The sequence below is a fragment of the Pezoporus flaviventris genome, unplaced genomic scaffold, assembly GCF_033815535.1.
Source record: "Pezoporus flaviventris isolate CSIRO_AGI_PZ_B2104156 unplaced genomic scaffold, CSIRO_AGI_Pfla_v1 ptg000694l, whole genome shotgun sequence".
Lineage (NCBI taxonomy): Eukaryota > Metazoa > Chordata > Aves > Psittaciformes > Psittacidae > Pezoporus > Pezoporus flaviventris.
Genome location: NW_026893239.1, coordinates 15,435 through 38,080, shown reverse-complemented (window position 1 = coordinate 38,080; position 22,646 = coordinate 15,435). Strand labels below are relative to the sequence as shown.

General features: G+C 60.5%; 1 protein-coding gene across 1 annotated transcript; it reads right to left on the bottom strand.

The window, feature by feature from the left end:
- Positions 1–284: 284 nt before the first annotated feature.
- On the bottom strand, positions 285–22,646 carry LOC133264179 (CXXC-type zinc finger protein 1-like). The gene is given in 16 exon segments (XM_061444115.1): positions 285–416; positions 419–461; positions 1,789–1,941; positions 5,831–5,927; positions 6,019–6,068; positions 6,902–7,012; positions 8,490–8,697; positions 10,314–10,498; positions 11,303–11,410; positions 14,268–14,417; positions 15,187–15,213; positions 16,857–17,012; positions 17,699–17,814; positions 19,969–20,069; positions 22,396–22,493; positions 22,572–22,646. Coding segments are annotated over 16 exon segments (1,701 nt in total). The 5' UTR covers positions 22,575–22,646; the 3' UTR covers positions 285–321.

Genomic DNA, 22,646 nt, shown 5'->3' with positions numbered 1-22,646 from the left:
CTGGGAGGCGCAGGTCGGTGGTGTGGGTCAGTCCATGGGTCGCTATGGGGTGCTGTGGGTCAGTCCGTGGGTCGCTATGGGTCAGTCCATGGGTCGCTATGGGTCGCTATGGGTCGCTGTGGGTCGCTATGGGGTGCCGTGGGTCAGCGCTGGGAGCGCAGGTCGGTGGTGTGGGTCAGTCCATGGGTTGCTATGGGTCAGTCCATGGGTCGCTATGGGTCGCTATGGGTCGCTATGGGTCGCTATGGGTCGCTATGGGTCAGTCCATGGGTCGCTATGGGTCGCTATGGGTCGCTATGGGTCGCTATGGGGTGCCGTGGGTCAGCGCTGGGAGCGCAGGTCGGTGGTGTGGGGGTCGTGCTGGATGGTTTGGTGCAGCATCAGCGCCAGCAGCCCCGCCCGGTTCGTCATGGCCGCCGCACGTTGCGCTCCTGCTCGAAGAGCTCGTCCAGCTTGTACCACTGGGGGGAGGGCAGCCGGGGGGGAGGGGACACGGGGGGGATGGGGGGCAGCAATGGGGGGATGGGGGAAGGGACATGGGGGGTATGGGGGATGGGACAGGGGGGCAGGGACATGGGGGAGGGGCAGCCATGGGGACATAGGGGGCAGCAATGGGGACATGGGGGGGAGGGGGGATGGGACATGGGGGGGATGGGACATGGGGGGGATGGGGGGCAGCAATGGGGATGGGGGGAGAGACAGCAATGGGGACATGGGGGAGGGGGGATGGGACATGGGGGGCAGGGACATGGGGGAGGGGCAGCCATGGGGACATAGGGGGCAGCAATGGGGACATGGGGGGAGGGGGGATGGGACATGGGGGGCAGGGGACATGGGGGCAGGGGCAGCCATGGGGACATGGGGGGAGGGGGGATGGGACATGGCGGGGGATGGGGGGCAGCAATGGGGATATGGGGGGGGGAAGCAATGGGGACATGGGGGGATGGGGGGGTGGGACACGGGGGGGATGGGGGGCAGCATGGGGATGGGGGAAGGGACATGGGGATGGGGGGCAGCAATGGGGATATGGGGGGGGGAAGCAATGGGGATGGGGGGGCAGCAATGGGGACATGGGGGGCAGCCGTGGGGATGGGGTGGGGAAGCAATGGGGATGGGGAGGGCAGAGACATGGGGGGCTCAGCCATGGGGATGGGGGGGGGATTCTGGCGCCCCCCCCCCCCCAGCATCCCATTGGTGGCCCTGGGGTGCCCGCAGAATCCCATTGGTTCCCTGCTGCTCCTCTGCCATCCCATTGGTGCCCTTGGTATCCCCCCCATCCCATTGGTGCCCTTTCTGTACCCCCGAATTCCATTGGTTCCCTTGCTCCCCCCTCCTCATCCCATTGGTTCCCTTACTCCCCCCCCCCCCCCCCCAGCCCCTGCATCCCATTGGTTCCCTTGCTCTCCCCTCCCCAATCCCATTGGTTCCTTTCCCTCCCAGCACCCTATTGGTTCCCTTGCCCCCCCCCCAATCCCATTAGTCCCTTTCCCCCCCCAACACCCCATTGCTTCCCTTCCCTCTCCCCATTGGTTCCTTACCCTCCCCCCCCCTCCCCCCCCCACTGGTTCACTTCCCCCCTCCCTTCTTGGTTCCTTACCCCCCCCCCCCCCCAACACCCCATTGGTTCCCTTCCCCCCTCCCCATTGGTTCCTTCCCCTTCCCCTCCTCCCCAATCCCATTGGTTCCCTTCCCCCCCCATTGGTTCCTTCCCCCCCCCAACACCCCATTGGTTCCTTCCTCCTCCCCCCCCATTGGCCGGGGCGGGGCAGTGGGCGGGGCTGCGCTCACCACGCGCACGCGCTCCAGGTCCACCTCCGCGCGCCGCAGCTTCTCCCAGCAGTAATGGCGGTGGCAGCGCCGCTTGGGGGCGCGGCAGAACTCGCCCGTGAGCTCGAACACGTCCCGGACCAGCGGGCACCCGCACACCTCGTCCGCGGGGACCTGGGGGGCGAGACCCACAGCGACCCATAGCGTGCGTGCGTGTGTGACCCATAGCGTCCATGGGGTGTGTGACCCATAGCGTCCATGGGGTGTGTGACCCATAGATCCGTGTGTGACCCATAGATCCGTGTGTGACCCATAGCGTCCATGGGGTGTGTGACCCATAGATCCGTGTGTGACCCATAGCGTCCATGGGGTGTGTGCCCCATAGATCCGTGTGTGACCCATAGCGTCCATGGGGTGTGTGACCCATAGCGTCCATGGGGTGTGTGACCCATAGCGTCCATGGGGTGTGTGACCCATAGCGTCCATGGGGTGTGTGACCCATAGCGTCCATGGGGTGTGTGACCCATAGCGCGCGTGCGTGTGTGACCCATAGCGTCCATGGGGTGTGTGACCCATAGCGTCCATGGGGTGTGTGACCCATAGATCCGTGTGTGCCCCATAGATCCGTGTGTGCCCCATAGATCCGTGTGTGACCCATAGATCCGTGTGTGACCCATAGATCCGTGCGTGACCCATAGCGTCCATGGGGTGTGTGACCCATAGCGTGCGTGCGTGTGTGACCCATAGCGTCCATGGGGTGTGTGACCCATAGCGTGCGTGCGTGTGTGACCCATAGCGTCCATGGGGTGTGTGTGACCCATAGCGTCCATGGGGTGTGTGACCCATAGCGCGCGTGCCGTGCGTGACCCATAGCGTCCATGGGGTGTGTGACCCATAGCGTCCATGGGGTGTGTGACCCATAGATCCGTGTGTGACCCATAGCGTCCATGGGGTGTGTGCCCCATAGCGTGCGTGCCGTGTGTGACCCATAGCGTCCATGGGGTGTGTGACCCATAGCGTCCATGGGGTGTGTGACCCATAGATCCGTGTGTGACCCATAGCGTCCATGGGGTGTGTGCCCCATAGATCCGTGTGTGACCCATAGATCCGTGTGTGACCCATAGCGTCCATGGGGTGTGTGACCCATAGCGTCCATGGGGTGTGTGACCCATAGCGTCCATGGGGTGTGTGACCCATAGCGCGCGTGCGTGTGTGACCCATAGCGTCCATGGGGTGTGTGACCCATAGCGTCCATGGGGTGTGTGACCCATAGATCCGTGTGTGCCCCATAGATCCGTGTGTGCCCCATAGATCCGTGTGTGCCCCATAGATCCGTGTGTGACCCATAGATCCGTGTGTGACCCATAGATCCGTGCGTGACCCATAGCGTCCATGGGGTGTGTGACCCATAGCGTGCGTGCGTGTGTGACCCATAGCGTCCATGGGGTGTGTGACCCATAGCGTGCGTGCGTGTGTGACCCATAGCGTCCATGGGGTGTGTGTGACCCATAGCGTCCATGGGGTGTGTGACCCATAGCGCGCGTGCCGTGCGTGACCCATAGCGTCCATGGGGTGTGTGACCCATAGCGTCCATGGGGTGTGTGACCCATAGATCCGTGTGTGACCCATAGCGTCCATGGGGTGTGTGCCCCATAGCGTGCGTGCCGTGTGTGACCCATAGCGTCCATGGGGTGTGTGACCCATAGCGTCCATGGGGTGTGTGACCCATAGATCCGTGTGTGACCCATAGCGTCCATGGGGTGTGTGCCCCATAGATCCGTGTGTGACCCATAGATCCGTGTGTGACCCATAGCGTCCATGGGGTGTGTGACCCATAGATCCGTGTGTGACCCATAGCACGCGTGCGTGTGTGACCCATAGCGTCCATGGGATGTGTGACCCATAGATCCGTGCGTGACCCATAGATCCGTGCGTGACCCATAGCGTCCATGGGGTGTGTGACCCATAGATCCGTGTGTGACCCATAGCGCGCGTGCGTGTGTGACCCATAGCGTCCATGGGGTGTGTGACCCATAGCGCGCGTGTGTGACCCATAGCGCGCGTGCGTGTGTGACCCATAGCGTCCATGGGGTGTGTGACCCATAGCGCGCGTGTGTGACCCATAGCGCGCGTGCGTGTGTGACCCATAGCGTCCATGGGGTGTGTGTGACCCATAGCGTGTGTGCCGTGCGTGACCCATAGCGTCCATGGGGTGTGTGACCCATAGATCCGTGTGTGCCCCATAGATCCGTGTGTGACCCATAGCGTCCATGGGGTGTGTGACCCATAGATCCGTGTGTGACCCATAGCGCGCGTGCGTGTGTGACCCATAGATCCGTGTGTGCCCCATAGATCCGTGTGTGCCCCATAGCGTGCGTGCGTGTGTGCCCCATAGCGTCCATGGGGTGTGTGTGACCCATAGATCCGTGTGTGCCCCATAGATCCGTGTGTGACCCATAGCGTGCGTGTGTGACCCATAGCGTGCGTGCTGTGTGTGACCCATAGCGTGCGTGTGTGACCCATAGCGTGCGTGACCCATAGCGCGCGTGCCGTGCGTGACCCATAGCGTCCATGGGGTGTGTGACCCATAGCGCGCGTGCGTGTGTGACCCATAGCGTCCATGGGGTGTGTGACCCATAGCGCGCGTGCGTGTGTGACCCATAGCGTGCGTGCGTGTGTGACCCATAGCGTCCATGGGGTGTGTGACCCATAGCGTCCATGGGGTGTGTGACCCATAGCGCGCGTGCGTGTGTGACCCATAGATCCGTGTGTGCCCCATAGATCCGTGTGTGCCCCATAGCGTGCGTGCGTGTGTGCCCCATAGCGTCCATGGGGTGTGTGTGACCCATAGCGTGCGTGTGTGACCCATAGCGCGCGTGCCGTGCGTGACCCATAGCATCCATGGGGTGTGTGTGACCCATAGCGTGCGTGTGTGACCCATAGCGCGCGTGCCGTGCGTGACCCATAGCATCCATGGGGTGTGTGTGACCCATAGCGTGCGTGTGTGACCCATAGCGTCCATGGGGTGTGTGACCCATAGCGTGCGTGTGTGACCCATAGCGTGCGTGCCATGTGTGACCCATAGCGTGCGTGCGGTGTGTGCCCCATAGCGTCCATGTGTGCCCCATAGCGTCCATGTGTGCCCCATAGCATCCATGGGGTGAGCGACCCATAGCGCCCAGGGGTGACCCATAGCACCCATGTGTGCCCCATTGCATCCATGTGTGCCATATAGCACCTATGGGGTGGGTGTGTGCCCCATAGCGCCCAGGGGTGCCCCATAGAACCTATGGGGTGTGTGTGCCCCATAGCGCCCATGTGTGCCCTATAGCACCTATGGGTTTATGTGCCCTATAGAACCCAGGGGTTAGCCTTATAGCATCCATGTGTGCCCTATAGCACCTATGGGTGAGCCCTATAGCACCTGTGTGTGAGCCCTATAGCACCCATATGTGCCCCATAGCACCCGTGTGTGAGCCCAATAGCACCTATGGGTGAGCCCCACAGAACCCATGTGTACTACGCGTGTGCGTGTGCCCTATAGCACCTGCGCCTGCACCCTACAGCACCCATTGATGTGTCCTATAGCACCCATGTGTGTGCCCTATAGCACCCGGGGCGAGCCCCACAGCACCCATGGGTGAGCCCTATAGCACCCGTGTGTGCACCCACGTATGCAGCCCACAACACCCATGTGCACGCCCTATAGCACCCATGCGTGCGCCCTATAGCAAGGTGCGAGCACCCCCCCCCCCAGCACCCATGTGTGCCCCCCAACCTCCTCCATCCCCACAGCCTCCCCATAACCCCGCTCCTCTCCCCTTTCCCCCCCCCCCCAGCACCCATGGGTGCCCCCCAGCACCCATGGGTGCCCCCCCAGCACCCATGGGTGCCCCCCAACCTCCTCCATCCCCACAGCCTCCCCATAACCCCGCTCCTCTCCCCTTTCCCCCCCCCCCCAGCACCCATGGGTGCCCCCCAACCTCCTCCATCCCCACAGCCTCCCCATAACCCCGCTCCTCTCCCCTTTCCCCCCCCCCCCAGCACCCATGGGTGCCCTCACCTTGGGGTCCCTCGAGTGCTCAGGGCACAGCACCTGCAGGCGCTTGCAATAGGTCTTGCTTTGGGGGTTGTAGACATCACAGAAGAGGCGGGTGGCCCTGGGGGGGGGAGGCACCCATGGGTGGGGGGGGGGCACCCATGGGTGCCCCCCCCACCACCCATGGGTGCCTCCCCCCCCCCTTTACTTACCCCTCGATGCGTGTGGGGTACATGGACCCAAAGGACGTTTGGCTCTCGTACTGAAGGGAAAGTGGGGGGGGTTATAGGTGCTGGGGACCTATAGAGACCGCCCCATAGAGCCCCATAGCGGGGTCCATAGGGTGCCTATGGGACCCATAAGTGCCTACACGACCCACAAGTGCCTCTAGGCCCCATAGGTACCTATAGGCCTCATAAGTGCCTCTAGCCCCATAGGTACGTATAGGCCCCATAAGTGCTTCTAGGGCCCCATAAGTAACTATAGGACCCATAGGTAACTATAGGACCCATAAGTGACACTAGCCCCATAGGGCCCTATAGGACCCGTAAGTGCCTCTAGCCCCATAGGTACCCACAAGCCCCATAAGTGCCTCTAGCCCCATAGGTACCTACAGGCCCCATAAGTGCCTCTAGCCCCATAAGTGCCCCTAGCCCCACAGGTACCCACAGGCCCCATAAGTGCCCCTAGCCCCATAAGTGCCCCTAGCCCCACAGGTACCCACAGGCCCCATAAGTGCCCCTAGCCCCATAAGTGCCCCAGCCCCATAAGTGCCTCTAGCCCCACAGGTACCCACAGGCCCCATAAGTGCCCCTAGCCCCACAAGTACCCACAGGCCCCATAAGTGCCCCAGCCCCATAAGTGCCCCCAGCCCCATAAGTGCCCCAGCCCCACAGGTACCCACAGGCCCCATAAGTGCCTCTAGCCCCATAAGTGCCCCTAGCCCCACAGGCACCCACAGGCCCCATAAGTGCCCCAACCCCATAAGTGCCCCAGCCCCACAAGTGCCCCAGCCCCACAGGTACCCACAGGCCCCATAAGTGCCCCAGCCCCACAAGTGCCCCAGCCCCACAAGTGCCCCAGCCCCACAGGCACCTTGGCGTAGCAGCGCTCCATGTGCCGCAGCGCCACCTTGGGGTTGATGGGGTGGCCGCAGGAGACGCAGAAGATCTGCAGCTCCGTGTCCTCGCTGTCCCCCTCCGTGCTCTGATGGGGGGACCCCAAAAACCTTGCGGGAGTTTTGGGGTTCGGGGGGATGGGGGGGGGGGGGGGAGGGGTCAGGGGGACCCCAGGAGCCAAAGGGGGGGGGGGGGGGATTTGGGGGTTCAATGGGGATTAAAGCAATGGGGATGGGGGGGGGGGTTGGGGGGGTCCCCATGACCTCAGGGGGGTCCCCAAGAGCCAAAGGGGGGGATGGGGATGGTTTGGGGTTCAGGGGGCTCCCAATGGTGGGGGTGGGGGATGGGGACGTTTTGGGGTTCAGGGGGGTCCCCAAGAGCCAAGGAGGGGGGTGGGGGGGGTGTTTTGGGGTTCAGGGGGGTCCCCAAGAGCCATGGGGGGGTGGGGGGGATGTTTTGGGGTTCAGGGGGGTCCCTATGACCCTATGGAGGGGGATGGGGATGTTTTGGGGTTCAGAGGGGTCCCCAAGAGCCAAGTGGGGGGGGGTTAAGGGTCTGTGGGGTCCCCAAGAGCCCAGTTTGGGGGTAGGGGTGTGGATGCAGGTGCGGGTGCAGGGGTGTGGGTGCGGGGGTGTGTGTGTGGGTGCCAGTGTGGGTGCGGGGGTGCTGGTGTGGGTGTGGATGCAGGTGTGGGTGCTGGTGCGGGTGCCGGTGCTGGTGTGGGTGCTGGTGTGTGGATGTGGGTGCTGGTGTGGGTGTGGATGTGGGTGCTGGTGCGGGTGCTGGTGTGTGGATGTGGGTGCTGGTGTGTGGGTGTGGGTGTGTGGGTGCTGGTGCGGGTGCTGGTGTGTGGAAGTGGGTGCTGGTGCGGGTGCTGGTGTGTGGAAGTGGGTGCTGGTGTGGGTGTGGATGTGGGTGCTGGTGTGGGTGTGGATGTGGGTGCTGGTGCGGGTGCTGGTGTGTGGATGTGGGTGCGGGTGCAGATGCAGGTGTGGATGTGGGTGCTGGTGCGGGTGCTGGTGTGTGGATGTGGGTGCGGGTGCAGATGCAGGTGTGGATGTGGGTGCTGGTGTGGGTGCTGGTGTGTGGATGTGGGTGCTGGTGTGTGGGTGCGGGTTCAGATGCAGGTGTGGATGCGGGTGCTGGTGTGGGTGCTGGTGTGTGGATGTGGGTGCAGATGCAGGTGTGTGGATGCGGGTGCTGGTGTGGGTGCGGGTGCTGGTGTGGGTGCAGGTGTGTGTGTGCGGGTGCCGGTGCGGGTGTGGATGCGGGTGCAGGTGTGTGTGTGTGGGTGCGGGTGCAGATGCAGGTGTGTGGGTGCTGGTGTGTGGATGCGGGTGCTGGTGTGTGTGCGGGTGCAGATGCAGGTGTGGATGCGGGTGCCGGTGTGGGTGCCGGTGTGGGTGCGCGGGTGCAGATGCAGGTGTGTGGATGTGGATGCAGGTGTGTGTGCGCGGGTGCAGATGCAGGTGTGTGTGTGCGGGTGCCGGTGTGTGTGCGCGGGTGCAGGTGTGGGTGTGGATGCGGGTGCCGGTGTGTGTGCGCGGGTGCGGTTTTGCCCCCACCTCCTCGTCGTGCCGTGCCGGGTGCCCCTTGGCGCGGGCGATGAGCGCCTCGAGCTCGTGGAAGCGCCGCTCCATGTCCTGCAGGCGCAGGCGCGCCTGGTGCTGCTCCCGCCGGATGCGCTCCAGCAGCCGCTTCCCGTGCTCCTCCGCCACGCACGGGCTCTGCTGCCACTGCTGGATGCGCTGCGGCAGGATCTCGTAGATGCGGCTGCCGGGGGGGATGTGGGGGTCAGTGGGGGGCAATGGGGGCAATGAGGGTCAATGGGAGTCAATGGGGGTCAATGGGAGTCAATGGGGGTCAATGGGAGTCAATGAGAGTCAATGGGGGCAATGGGGGCAGGATCTCGTAGATGCGGCTGCCGGGGGGGATGTGGGGGTCAGTGGGGGGCAATGGGGGCAATGGGGGTCAATGGGGGTCAATGGGAGCCAATGGGGGTCAATGGGAGTCAATGGGGGTCAATGGGAGTCAATGGGAGCCAATGGGGGTCAATGGGAGTCAATGAGAGTCAATGGGGGCAATGGGAGTCAATGGGAGTCAATGGGGGTCAATGGGAGTCAATGGGGGTCAATGGGAGTCAATGGGAGCCAATGGGAGTCAAAGGGAGTCAATGAGAGTCAATGGGGGCAATGGGGGCAGGATCTCGTAGATGCGGCTGCCGGGGGGGATGTGGGGGTCAATCGGGGCAATGGGAGTCAATGGGGGTCAATGGGAGTCAATGGGAGCCAGTGGGGGTCAATGGGGGTCAATGGGGGCAATGGGAGCCAATGGGGGTCAATGGGAGTCAATGGGGGGCAATGGGGGTCAATGGGAGTCAATGGGAGCCAATGGGGGTCAATGGGAGCCAATGGGGGTCAATGGGGGCCAATGGGAGTCAATGGGAGTCAATCGGGGCAATGGGAGCCAATGGGGGTCAATGGGAGTCAATGGGAGCCAATGGGGGTCAATGGGAGTCAATGGGAGCCAATGGGGGTCAATGGGGGTCAATGGGAGCCAATGGGGGTCAATGGGAGCCAATGGAAGTCAATGAGAGTCAATGGGGGCAATGGGGGCAGGATCTCGTAGATGCGGCTGCCGGGGGGGATGTGGGGGTCAATGGGGGCAATGGGGGTCAATGGGGTCAATGGGAGCCAATGGGAGCCAATGGGAGCCAATGGGAGTCAATGGGGGTCAATGGGGGTCAATGGGGGCAATGGGGTCAATGGGGGTCAATGGGGGTCAATGGGAGTCAATGGGAGCCAATGGGAGCCAACGGGAGTCAATGGGGGCAATGGGGGTCAATGGGGGTCTATGGGGGTCAATGGGAGTCAATGGGAGCCAATGGGAGTCAATGGGGGCAATGGGGGTCAATGGGGGTCAATGGGAGTCAATGGGAGCCAATGGGGGCCATGGGGTCAAGGGGAGCCAATGGGATCGAGTGGGATCGATGGGAGCCAATGGGATCGCGTGGGATCAATGGGAGCCATTGGGATCGAGTGGGATCGATGGGATCCCCGGAAATCAGTGGGATCCGTTGGGATCAAATGGGATCCCATTGGCTCAATGGCAGCCAATGGACTCCTTTGGGATCTAGTAGGATCAACGGGAGCCAACGGGATCCATTGGGATCAACAGGATCCACTGGGATCAAATGGCATCCACTGGGATCAAATCTCCTCTATACTGGTTGCTCTACCCCGGTCTATACTGATCCACCCCGCTCTGTGCTAGTCCACCCCGTACTGGTTTGTACTGGTCCATACTGGTTTATACTGGTCCGAACCGGTCCATACTGGTTTATACTGGTCCATACTGGTTTATACTGGTCCGAACCGGTCCATACTCACTTGGCGGCCAGTTTGACCCCGCAGGCCTCGCTGCAGTACTTGGAGGGCGGCCGGGCCGGGCGGGTGCAGCCGGGGCCCAGGCACTGCCCCAGCCCCGCCGGGTCCCGCGTGTCGGCGCGCTCCGGGTGCCGGCTGCGCTCGCGGTGCCGCGGCTTCTGCCGGTGCCGCTTGTAGCGCTCCTCCTTCTGCGGCCACAGGGGGCGAGAGTGAGCGATAGGGGGTGATAGGGGGCGATAGGGGGTGATAGGGGGCGATAGGGGGCGATAGGGGGCAATAGGGGGTGATAGGGGGCAATAGGAGGCGATAGTGAGCGATAGGGAGCGATAGGGGGAGAGATAGTGGGCAATAGAGGGCGATAGGGGGCGATAGGGGGCGATAGGGGGCGATAGGGGGAGCGATAGTGGGCAATAGGGGGCGATAGGGGGCGATAGGGGGAAATAGGGGGCAATAGTGAGCGATAAAGGGCGATGGGGGCAATAGAGGGCGATAGGGGGCAATAGAGGGCGATAGGGGGCGATAGGGGGCGATAGGGGGAGCGATAGGGGGCAATAGGGGGCGATAGGGGGCGATAGAGGGCAATAGGGGGCAATAGTGAGCGATAAAGGGCGATGGGGGCAATAGAGGGCGATAGGGGGCAATAGAGGGCGATAGGGGGCAATAGAGGGCAATAGGGGGTGATAGGAGGCGATAGTGAGCGATAGGGGGCGATAGGGGGAGCGACAGTGGGCAACAGGGGGTGATGGGGGCAATAGAGGGCAATAGGAGGTGATAGGGGGCGATAGTGAGCAATAGGGGGTGATAGTGAGCGATAGGGGGCAAGAGAGGGCAATAGGGGGTGATAGTGAGCGATAGGGGGCAAGAGAGGGCAATAGGGGGTGATAGGGGGTGATAGGGGGCGATAGGGAGCGATAGTGGGCAATAGGGGGTGATGGGGGCAATAGAGGGCAATAGGAGGAGACCAGTATAAACCAGTATAGACCAGTACAGACCTTCTTGTCCGACTTCTTCTCCCGGCGCTTGACGTGTTTGACTTTGACGGCGCGCTTCCGCAGGACGGGGTCGAGGAAAGGGGCGTCCTCGGCGTCACTGAGCCATGGCTGGAAGGGAACACGCCAAGGACATGCGTAAAACCCAGCTCGACACACTTCGAACATGCCTCACCGTGTCCCTGTGTGCTTAAAACACAGCTCGAAACGCTTAGAACATGTCTCACCGTGTCCCTGCGTGCTTAAAACACAGCTCGACACGCTTAGAACATGTCTTGATGTGCCCCTGCGTGCTTAAAACACAGCTCAACACGCTTAGAACATGTCTTGATGTGCCCCTGCATGCTTAAAACACAGCTTGACATGCTTGGAACATGTCTTGATGTGCCCCTGCGTGCTTAAAACACAGCTCAACACGCTTAGAACATGTATTGATGTGCCCCTGCATGCTTAAAACACAGCTTGACATGCTTGGAACATGTCTTGATGTGCCCCTGCGTGCTTAAAACACAGCTCGACACGCTTAGAACATGTCTTGATGTGCCCCTGCGTGCTTAAAACACAGCTCGACACGCTTAGAACACGTCTTGATGTGCCCCTGCGTGCTTAAAACACAGCTTGACATGCTTTGAACATGCTTCACCACGCTTAAAACACAGCTCAACATGCTTAGAACATGCCTGTGTCCCTGTGTGCTTCAAACACAGCTCGACACGCTTAGAACACATCTTGAAGTGCCCCTGCGTGCTTAAAACACAGCTCGACACGCTTAGAACATGTCTTGATGTGCCCCTGCGTGCTTAAAACACAGCTTGACACGCTTAGAACACGTCTTGATGTGCCCCTGCATGCTTAAAACACAGCTTGACATGCTTTGAACATGCTTCACCATGCTTAAAACACAGCTCGACATGCTTAGAACATGCCTGTGTCCCTGTGTGCTTCAAACACAGCTCGACATGCTTAGAACATGCCTCACTGTGTCCCTGTGTGCTTCAAACACAGCTCGACATGCTTACAACATGCCTCACCGTGTCCCTGCATGCTTGAAACACAGCGTGACACGCTTAGAACATGTCTTGATGTGCCCTGCATGCTTAAAACACAGCTCAACACACTTAGAACATGTCTCAATGTACCCCTACATGCTTAGAACATGCCTTGGCGCACCTAAACTCGCTCAGCACACGCCATGGCACGGCAAAACACGCTTAGAACACATCTCTACACACCGAAACAGGGCTCAAAACCATGGCTCTGCGTGTCCAAGCGTGCTTATGCATGTGCTTTGACACGCATAAACACGCTAAAGCCTAAACGTACTTAAAACACGCTTCAACACGCTTCGAGACGCGTTCACGTGCTTAAAACGCGCCCCAGTGCGCTTTAAACACGCTAAAAACACGCCCTAGCATGCTAAGAACATGCCCCGGCAGGTCTTGGAGGCTGAAACCGGGCATTTGGGGTCCCCAAGGCTGAATTTGGGTTGGTTTGGGGCAATTCTGGTGGCTTTTGGGGCATTTTGGGGGGTTTTGGGTCCCCAGAGCCCAATTTAGGGCATTTTGGTGCCATTCCAGTGGGATTTGGTTCATTTTGGGGGAATTTTGGGTCCCCAGATCCCAATTTTAGCAGTTTTGGACCAATTCTGGCAGGATTTGGTGCAGTTTGGGGTCCCCAGAGCCCAATTTAGGGCATTTTGGTGCCATTCCAGTGGGATTTGATGCATTTTGGGGGGATTTTGGGTCCCCAGATCCCAATTTAAGCAATTTTGGACCAATTTTGGTGGGATTTGGTGCAGTTTGGGGTACCCATATCCCAATTCAGGCCATTTTAGAGCCATTTGAATGGGATTTGATGCATTTTGGGGTCCCCATATCCCAATTCAGGCCATTTTAGAGCCATTTTGATGGGATTTGATGCATTTTGGGGTCCCCAGAGGCCAATTTAGGCCATTTTAGAGCCATTTGAATGGGATTTGATGCATTTTGGGGTCCCCAGAGGCCAATTTAGGCCATTTTAGAGCCATTTGAATGGGATTTGGTGCATTTTGGGGTCCCCAGAGCCCAATTCAGGCCCTTTTAGAGCCATTTGAGTGGGATTTGATGCATTTTGGGGTCCCCAGAGCCCAATTTAGGCCCTTTTAGAGCCATTTGTGTGGGATTTGGTGCATTTTGGGGTCCCCATATCCCAATTCAGGCCATTTTAGAGCCATTTTGATGGGATTTGATGCATTTTGGGGTCCCCAGAGGCCAATTTAGGCCATTTTAGAGCCATTTGAATGGGATTTGATGCATTTTGGGGTCCCCAGAGGCCAATTTAGGCCATTTTAGAGCCATTTGAATGGGATTTGGTGCATTTTGGGGTCCCCAGAGCCCAATTCAGGCCCTTTTAGAGCCATTTGAGTGGGATTTGATGCATTTTGGGGTCCCCAGAGCCCAATTTAGGCCCTTTTAGAGCCATTTGTGTGGGATTTGGTGCATTTTGGGGTCCCCAGAGCCCAATTCAGGCCATTTTAGAGCCATTTTGATGGGATTTGATGCATTTTGGGGTCCCCAGAGGCCAATTTAGGCCATTTTAGAGCCATTTGAATGGGATTTGATGCATTTTGGGGTCCCCAGAGGCCAATTTAGGCCATTTTAGAGCCATTTGAATGGGATTTGATGCATTTTGGGGTCCCCAGAGGCCAATTTAGGCCATTTTAGAGCCATTTGAATGGGATTTGGTGCATTTTGGGGCCCCCAGAGCCCAATTTAGGCCCTTTTAGAGCCATTTGAATGGGATTTGGTGCATTTTGGGGTCCCCAGAGCCCCATTTACCCCATTTTGGCACCATTTGAATGGGATTTGGTGCATTTTGGGGTCCCCAGAGCCCCATTTACCCCATTTTGGCACCATCTGAAGAGGATCCGGTGCATTCTGGGGGGGTTTTGGGGTGCCTGCGGGCGCTGGGGGGGTGGGGGGGTCCTCACCAGGCCGTGCTCATCGAAGGCTCCGGCGCAGAGCTCCTGGTAGAGGCGGGGGTCCAGCGGCAGTTCCTCGTCCGAGAGGCTCTCGGGGGGCCCCGTGGCCCCCAGCTGCTCCTTCAGCAGCTCCAGCTCCCCCTCGCGCCCCCGGGACAGCTTGGGGGGCAGTGGGGGGGGGTCAGCATCAAAACCACCCCAGACCCACAGCACGGTGGGGACCCCCCCTATTGCCGCTATGGGGGGCACCTGGGTGTCATGGGGACCCCCCTATTGCCATCAATGGGGACCCAGGTATTGTGGGGACCCCCCTATTGTCATCAATGGGGACCCGGGTATCATAGGGACCCCCCTATTGCCATCAATGGGGACCCGGGTATTGTGGGGACCCCCCTATTGCCATCAATGGGGACCCAGGTATTGTGGGGACCCCCCTATTGCCATCAATGGGGACCCGGGTATCATAGGGACCCCCCTATTGCCATCAATGGGGACCCAGGTATCGTGGGGACCCCCCTGTTGTCATCAATGGGGACCTGGGTATCATGGGGACCCCCCTGTTGCCACTATGGGGGGACCCGGGTATCATAGGGACCCATCTATTGCTGCTATGGGGGGACCTGGGTGTCATGGGGACCCCCCTATTGCCATCAATGGGGACCCAGGTATTGTGGGGACCCCCCTATTGCCACCATGGGGACCCCCCTATTGCCACTATGGGGGCGTCCAAATGTCTTGGGGACCCCCCTACTGCCAGCATGGGGGGACCCGGTTATCATAGGGACCCCCCTATTGCCACCAATAGGAGCCCCCCAATTGCCCCTAGGGGGGACCCAGGTATCACCGCGACCCCCAAAACCCCCTCCCAGCCCCATGGGACCCCCCCCCCCCATAGATGGGACCCCCCTAAAAGGGCTCCAGGACTCACCGAGGTGGGGAAGTACTTGTAGGACTCCTGGGGGAGAAAGGGACACGTGAGAAACATGCCAAGAACACGCCAAGGACACACCAACACGCTAACACACTATGAACATGTTAACATGAGCCAACATGCTAACATGTTATCAAAACACTCCCAACATACTCTGAACACACTAGCACATTTCAACATGCTAACAACACGCACCAGCACACTAACAACATGCTCTGAGCATGCTAACACGTTCCAACAGGCTAACGCCATGCTCCAACATGTTATCAACACACTCCCAACACACTAACAACATGCTCCAACACACAAGCAACACACACTGAGCATGCTAACATGTTCCAAAATGCTAACACCACACTCACACCATGCTCCAACACGCTAACAACACACTCTGAACACGCTAACACGGTCAAACACGCTAACAACACACTAACACCACGCTAATACCATGCTCCAACACACTACCACCACGCTCCAACACGCTAACAACACGCTCTGACCACGTTAAGACAGTCTAACACACTAACACCACACTCTGAACATGTTAACACGGTCTAACATGACGCTAATACCATGTTCCAACACACTACCACCACACTCCAACACGCTAACAACACGCTCTGAACACACAAACACGGTCTAACACGCTAACAACACACTACCACCATGCCCCAACACATTAACAACACACTCTGAACACGCTAACACGCTCCAACACACTAACAACACACTCTGAACAGGCTAAGAACATGCTCCAACACACTAACAATGCGCTCTGAACATGCTAACACACTCCAACATGCCAACACCACATTCTGAACATGCTAAGAAACATGCTCCAACATGTTAACAACACACTCTGAACATGCTAACATGCTCCAGCACGCTCACAACACACTCTGAACATGCTAAGAACACCCTCCAACATGCTAACAACACACTCTGAACATGCTAACACGCTCCAAAACACTAACCACACACTCTGAACATGCTAAGAACACGCTCCAACATGCTAACAACACTCTCTGAACACGCTAACACGTTCCAGCACACTAACACCACACTCTGAACACACTCCAACATGCTAACAACACTCTCTGAACACGCTAACACGCTCCAGCACGCTAACACCACACTCTGAACATGCCAAGAACACGCTCACAATGCGCTCTGAACATGCTATCACGCTCCAACACGCTAACACCACATTCTGAACATGCTAAGAACGTTCCAACATGCTAACAACACGCTCTGAACATGCTAACACGTTCCAAAACGCTAACCACACACTCTGAGCATGCTAAGAACACGTTCCAACATGCTCCAAGACGCTACTAACATTCTCTGAACATGCTAACACACTCTGAACACGCTAACATGCTCACAACGCGCTCTGAACACGCTAACCACAGACTCTGAACACGCTAAGAACACGCTCCAACACACTAACCACAGACTCTGAACACGCTAACATGCTCACAACGCGCTCTGAACACGCTAACCACAGACTCTGAACACGCTAAGAACACGCTCCAACACACTAACCACAGACTCTGAACACGCTAACATGCTCACAACGCGCTCTGAACACGCTCCAAAACGCTAACCACAGACACTGAACACGCTAAGAACATGCTAAGAACACGGCAGGAGGCGCGGGCACTGACGCGGGCGCGCAGCTGGCACTGCCGCAGGCGGCACTTCTGGCGGATCTTGTTGGGGCCCCCGAACTTCTTCATGTCGCGGCAGAAGTCGCACTGCCCGCAGTCCTCGGGGCGCCGGCACGCCTCGCACTCCCCACACATCCGCGCCGAGCGCTTGATCTATGGGGCGGGACCCACAAGTTAACCCGCCCAGAGGTCCCGATGGGGTTAAAGGGGGGGGGGGGGGGGGCGCGTCCCATTCTCCCCCCTGCCCCATAGCGTCCCACCTCTCCCTATGGGGTTAAAGGGGGGGTTGTCCCATTCTCCCCCCTGCCCCATAGCGCCCCACTGCTCCCTATGGGGTTAAAGAGAGGGGGTCCCATTCTCCCCCTCGCCCCATAGCGTCCCACCGCTCCCTATGGGGTTAAAGGGGGGGTTGTCCCATTCTCCCCCCTGCCCCATAGCGCCCCACTGCTCCCTATGGGGTTAAAGGGGGGGTGTCCCATTCTCTCCCTGCCCCATAGCGCCCCACTGCCCCCTATGGGGTTAAAGGGGGGTTGTCCCATTCTCCCCCCTGCCCCATAGCGCCCCACTGCTCCCTATGGGGTTAAAGGGGGGGTGTCCCATTCTCCCCCACACCCCATAGCGCCCCACCGCTCCCTATGGGGTTAAAGAGAGGGGGTCCCATTCTCCCCCCCGCCCCATAGCGCCCCATAGCATCCCACTGCTCCCTATGGGGTTAAAGGGGGGTTGTCCCATTCTCTCCCTGCCCCATAGCATCCCACCGCTCCCTATGGGGTTAAAGGGGGAAGGTCCCATTCTCCCCCCTGCCCCATAGCGCCCCATAGCGCCCCATAGCGCCCCACCTTGGCCGCTCGGCCCTGCTCCAGCGCCAGCTCCTGGGCTTTGGAGCTCTCGTGCTCGCGCTCCTTCTCCCTCCACTTCTTGTGCCGGTAGCGGATCTCCAGGCTGGGATCCTTCTCTGCAGGGGGGACATGGGGGGCAGGACCCACACGTGAGCCCCACAACAGCCACAAATGGGGGGCAGGACCCACACGTGAGCCCCACAACAGCCACAAATGGGGGGCGGGACCCACACGTGAGCCCCACAACTGCCACAAATGGGGGGCAGGACCCACACGTGAGCCCCACAACAGCCACAAATGGGGGGCAGGACCCACACGTGAGCCCCACAACTGCCACAAATGGGGGGCGGGACCCACACGTGAGCCCCACAACAGCCACAAATGGGGGGCGGGACCCACACGTGAGCCCCACAACAGCCACAAATGGGGGGCGGGACCCACACGTGAGCCCCACAACTGCCACAAATGGGGGCAGGACCCACACGTGAGCCCCACAACAGCCACAAATGGGGGGCGGGACCCACACGTGAGCCCCACAACAGCCACAAATGGGGGGCAGGACCCACACGTGAGCCCCACAACAGCCACAAATGGGGGGCGGGGCCCACACGTGAGCCCCACAACTGCCACAAATGGGGGGCGGGACCCACACGTGAGCCCCACAACAGCCACAAATGGGGGGCAGGACCCACATGTGAGCCCCACAGCCCCCCCAACAGCCACAAATGGGGGGCTGGACCCACACGTGAGCCCCACAACAGCCACAAATGGGGGGCAAGACCCACACGTGAGCCCCACAACAGCCACAAATGGGGGGCAGGACCCACACGTGAGCCCCACAACAGCCACAAATGGGGGGCGGGACCCACACGTGAGCCCCACAACAGCCACAAATGGGGGGCGGGACCCACACGTGAGCCCCACAACAGCCACAAATGGGGGGCGGGACCCACACGTGAGCCCCACAACTGCCACAAATGGGGGGCAGGACCCACACGTGAGCCCCACAACAGCCACAAATGGGGGGCAGGACCCACACGTGAGCCCCACAACAGCCACAAATGGGGGGCGGGACCCACACGTGAGCCCCACAACAGCCACAAATGGGGGGCGGGACCCACACGTGAGCCCCACAACTGCCACAAATGGGGGGCGGGACCCACACGTGAGCCCCCCAACAGCCACAAATGGGGGGCAGGACCCACATGTGAGCCCCACAACAGCCACAAATGGGGGGCAGGACCCACACGTGAGCCCCACAACAGCCACAAATGGGGGGCGGGACCCACACGTGAGCCCCACAACAGCCACAAATGGGGGGCAGGACCCACACGTGAGCCCCACAACTGCCACAAATGGGGGGCGGGACCCACACGTGAGCCCCACAACAGCCACAAATGGGGGGCAGGACCCACACGTGAGCCCCACAACAGCCACAAATGGGGGGCAGGACCCACACGTGAGCCCCACAACTGCCACAAATGGGGGGCAGGACCCACACGTGAGCCCCACAGCAGCCACAAATGGGGGGCGGGACCCACACGTGAGCCCCACAGCCCCCCCAACAGCCACAAATGGGGGGCAGGACCCACACGTGAGCCCCACAGCCCCCCCAACAGCCACAAATGGGGGGCTGGACCCACACGTGAGCCCCACAACTGCCACAAATGGGGGGCGGGACCCACACGTGAGCCCCACAACAGCCACAAATGGGGGGCAGGACCCACACGTGAGCCCCACAACTGCCACAAATGGGGGGCGGGACCCACACGTGAGCCCCACAACAGCCACAAATGGGGGGCGGGACCCACACGTGAGCCCCACAACTGCCACAAATGGGGGGCGGGACCCACACGTGAGCCCCACAACTGCCACAAATGGGGGGCGGGACCCACACGTGAGCCCCACAACAGCCACAAATGGGGGGCGGGACCCACACGTGAGCCCCACAACAGCCACAAATTGGGGGCAGGACCCACATGTGAGCCCCACAGCCCCCCCCCAACAGCCACAAATGGGGGGCAGGACCCCCATTCCCCCCCCAACACCCATAAAGGACCCCCAGGACCCACATTTCCCCCCCAAACAGCACCCAACCCCCCCCCAAAAGACCCCAATCCCCCCCAAACCTTCCCCTTCACCCCCTAAAGCTCAACCAAACCCCAACCCCTTTCCCCTAACACAAGACCGGGGGGGGGGGGTGGGGGGGTTTGGACCCCCCCAGGGCCCGCCCCATAAGTGTGCCCCATAAGTGTGGGTCCCGTGCTCACCGCGGCACTGGAGGCAGTACCACTCCCGGATGGCCTTGGCCATCTTCTCGGTGATGTTGATGCAGTCGCCATGGAACCACTCGTTGCAGTTGTCGCATCCTCTATGGGGCAGGGGGGTTAAAAGTGGGGCAGGGGGGGCCTTAACCCCACCCCCCCCCAAGCACCCCCATAGGGGGCCAGGGTCCTTAAACCACCCCCACCCCCCCAAAGCACCCCCTAAGTCGCCACAAGGGACCCAACCCCCCCCAATACCCCTCTCCCCCTGCTTAAAGCACCCAAGGGTCCAACCCCCCCAAAGGGACCCCCCTAAAAGGGTCCCAAACCCCCCCAAAGGGACCCCCCAACCCCCCCTAAAATGGCCCCAACCCCCCCCAAACCCCCTAAACGGGTCCCAACCCCCCAAAGGGACCCCCCCCAAACAGGCCCCAACCCCCCCCCAAAGGGACCCCCCCAAACCCCCCTAAAAGGGTCCCACCCCCCCCAAAGGGACCCTCCTAAAAGGGTCCCAAACCCCCCCCAAAGGGACCCCCCCAAACCCCCCTAAACGGGTCCCAAACCCCCCCAAAGGGACCCCCCCAAACCCCCTAAACGGGTCCCAACCCCCCCTCAAAGGGACCCCCCCAAACCCCCTAAACGGGTCCCAACCCCCCCTCAAAGGGACCCCCCCAAACCCCCTAAACGGGTCCCAACCCCCCCTCAAAGGGACCCCCCCAAACGGGTCCCAACCCCCCCAAAGGGACCCCCCCAAACCCCCCTAAACGGGTCCCAACCCCCCCAAAGGGACCCCCCCAAACCCCCTAAAAGGGCCCCACCCCCCCCCAAACCCCCTAAACGGGTCCCAACCCCCCCTAAAATGGCCCCAACCCCCCCCAAAGGGACCCCCCCAAACGGGTCCCAACCCCCCCCAAAGGGACCCTCCTAAAAAGGTCCCAACCCCCCCCCAAAGGGACCCCCCAAACGGGTCCCAACCCCCCCCAAAGGGACCCCCCCAAACGGGTCCCAACCCCCCCCAAAGGGACCCCCCCAAACCCCTCTCTTAAGGACCCAAGGGTCCAGACCCCCCCGAACCCCCTCAAAGCACCCAAGGGTCCGACCCCCCCCCCCCCCCCCCGAGACCCCCAATGGGACCCCCTCAGCCTCCCTCTGAGGGACCCAGGGGTCCAGGCCCCCCCCAAAGCCCCAAATGGAGCCCTCCAAATACTCCCCTATGGGTCCCAAGCAACCGGACAGCCCCATAGTGGGGGTCTCAGCCCCATAACGGGGGGAGTTCAGCCCCATAACAGGGATCTCAGCCCCATAACAGAGATCTCAGCCCCATAATGGGGGGAGTTCAGCCCCATAACAGGGATCTCAGCCCCATAAGTGAGGATCTCAGCCCCATAACGGGGGTTTCAGGCCCATAATGGGGGGAGTTCAGCCCCATAACAGGGATCTCAGCCCCATAACGTGGTTCTCAGCCCCATAACGTGGTTCTCAGCCCCATAACGTGGTTCTCAGCCCCATAACGTGGTTCTCAGCCCCATAAGTGAGGATCTCAGCCCCATAACGGGGGGAGTTCAGCCCCATAACAGGGATCTCAGCCCCATAACAGGGGATCTCCGCCCCATAACCGGGTTCTCAGCCCCATAACGAGGCTCTCAGCCCCATACCAGGGGGGCTTCAGCCCCATAACGTGGATCTCAGCCCCATAACGTGGATCTCAGCCCCATAACAAGGGATCTCCGCCCCATAACAGGGTTCTCAGCCCCATAACCGGGTTCTCAGCCCCATAACGTGGATCTCAGCCCCATAACGTGGTTCTCAGCGCCATAACGTGGTTCTCAGCCCCATAACAGGGGATCTCCGCCCCACAACCGGGTTCCCAGCCCCATACCAGGGGGGTTCCAGCCCCATAACGTGGATTTCAGCCCCATAACGTGGATTTCAGCCCCATAACGTGGATTTCAGCCCCATAACGTGGTTCTCAGCGCCATAACGTGGTTCTCAGCCCCATAACAGGGGATCTCCGCCCCACAGCCGGGTTCCCAGCCCCATACCAGGGGGGTTCCAGCCCCATAACGTGGATTTCAGCCCCATAACGTGGTTCTCAGCCCCATAACGTGGATCTCAGCCCCATAACGTGGATTTCAGCCCCATAACGTGGATCTCAGCCCCATAACGTGGATCTCCGCCCCATAACGTGGATCTCCGCCCCATAAGAGGGGATCTCCGCCCCACAACCGGGTTCCCAGCCCCATACCAGGGGGGTTCCAGCCCCATAACGTGGATTTCAGCCCCATAACGTGGATTTCAGCCCCATAACGTGGTTCTCAGCCCCATAACGTGGATCTCCGCCCCATAACGTGGATCTCCGCCCCATAACAAGGGATCTCCGCCCCACAACCGGGTTCCCAGCCCCATAAGTGGGGGTCCCCGCCCCACACTCACATCATGAAGCAGTTGATGTCCGGTTTGCGGCACACGCAATAAACGGGCGCGTTCTCCTCCCCCCCCGGCCCCGCTTCCGCGTCCGAGAACTCGCTGTCCTGTGGGGCGGGACAGGGCAATGGGGCCGCCATTGCCGGCTCCCCCGCCCCATAGCGAGCCCCATAGCGAGCGCTCACCATCGCCGCTCGGCCCCACCGCGCTCCGCCATAAGCCGGAAGGAGGAAGCGCTGCCCGCTTCCGCTTCCGGAGGG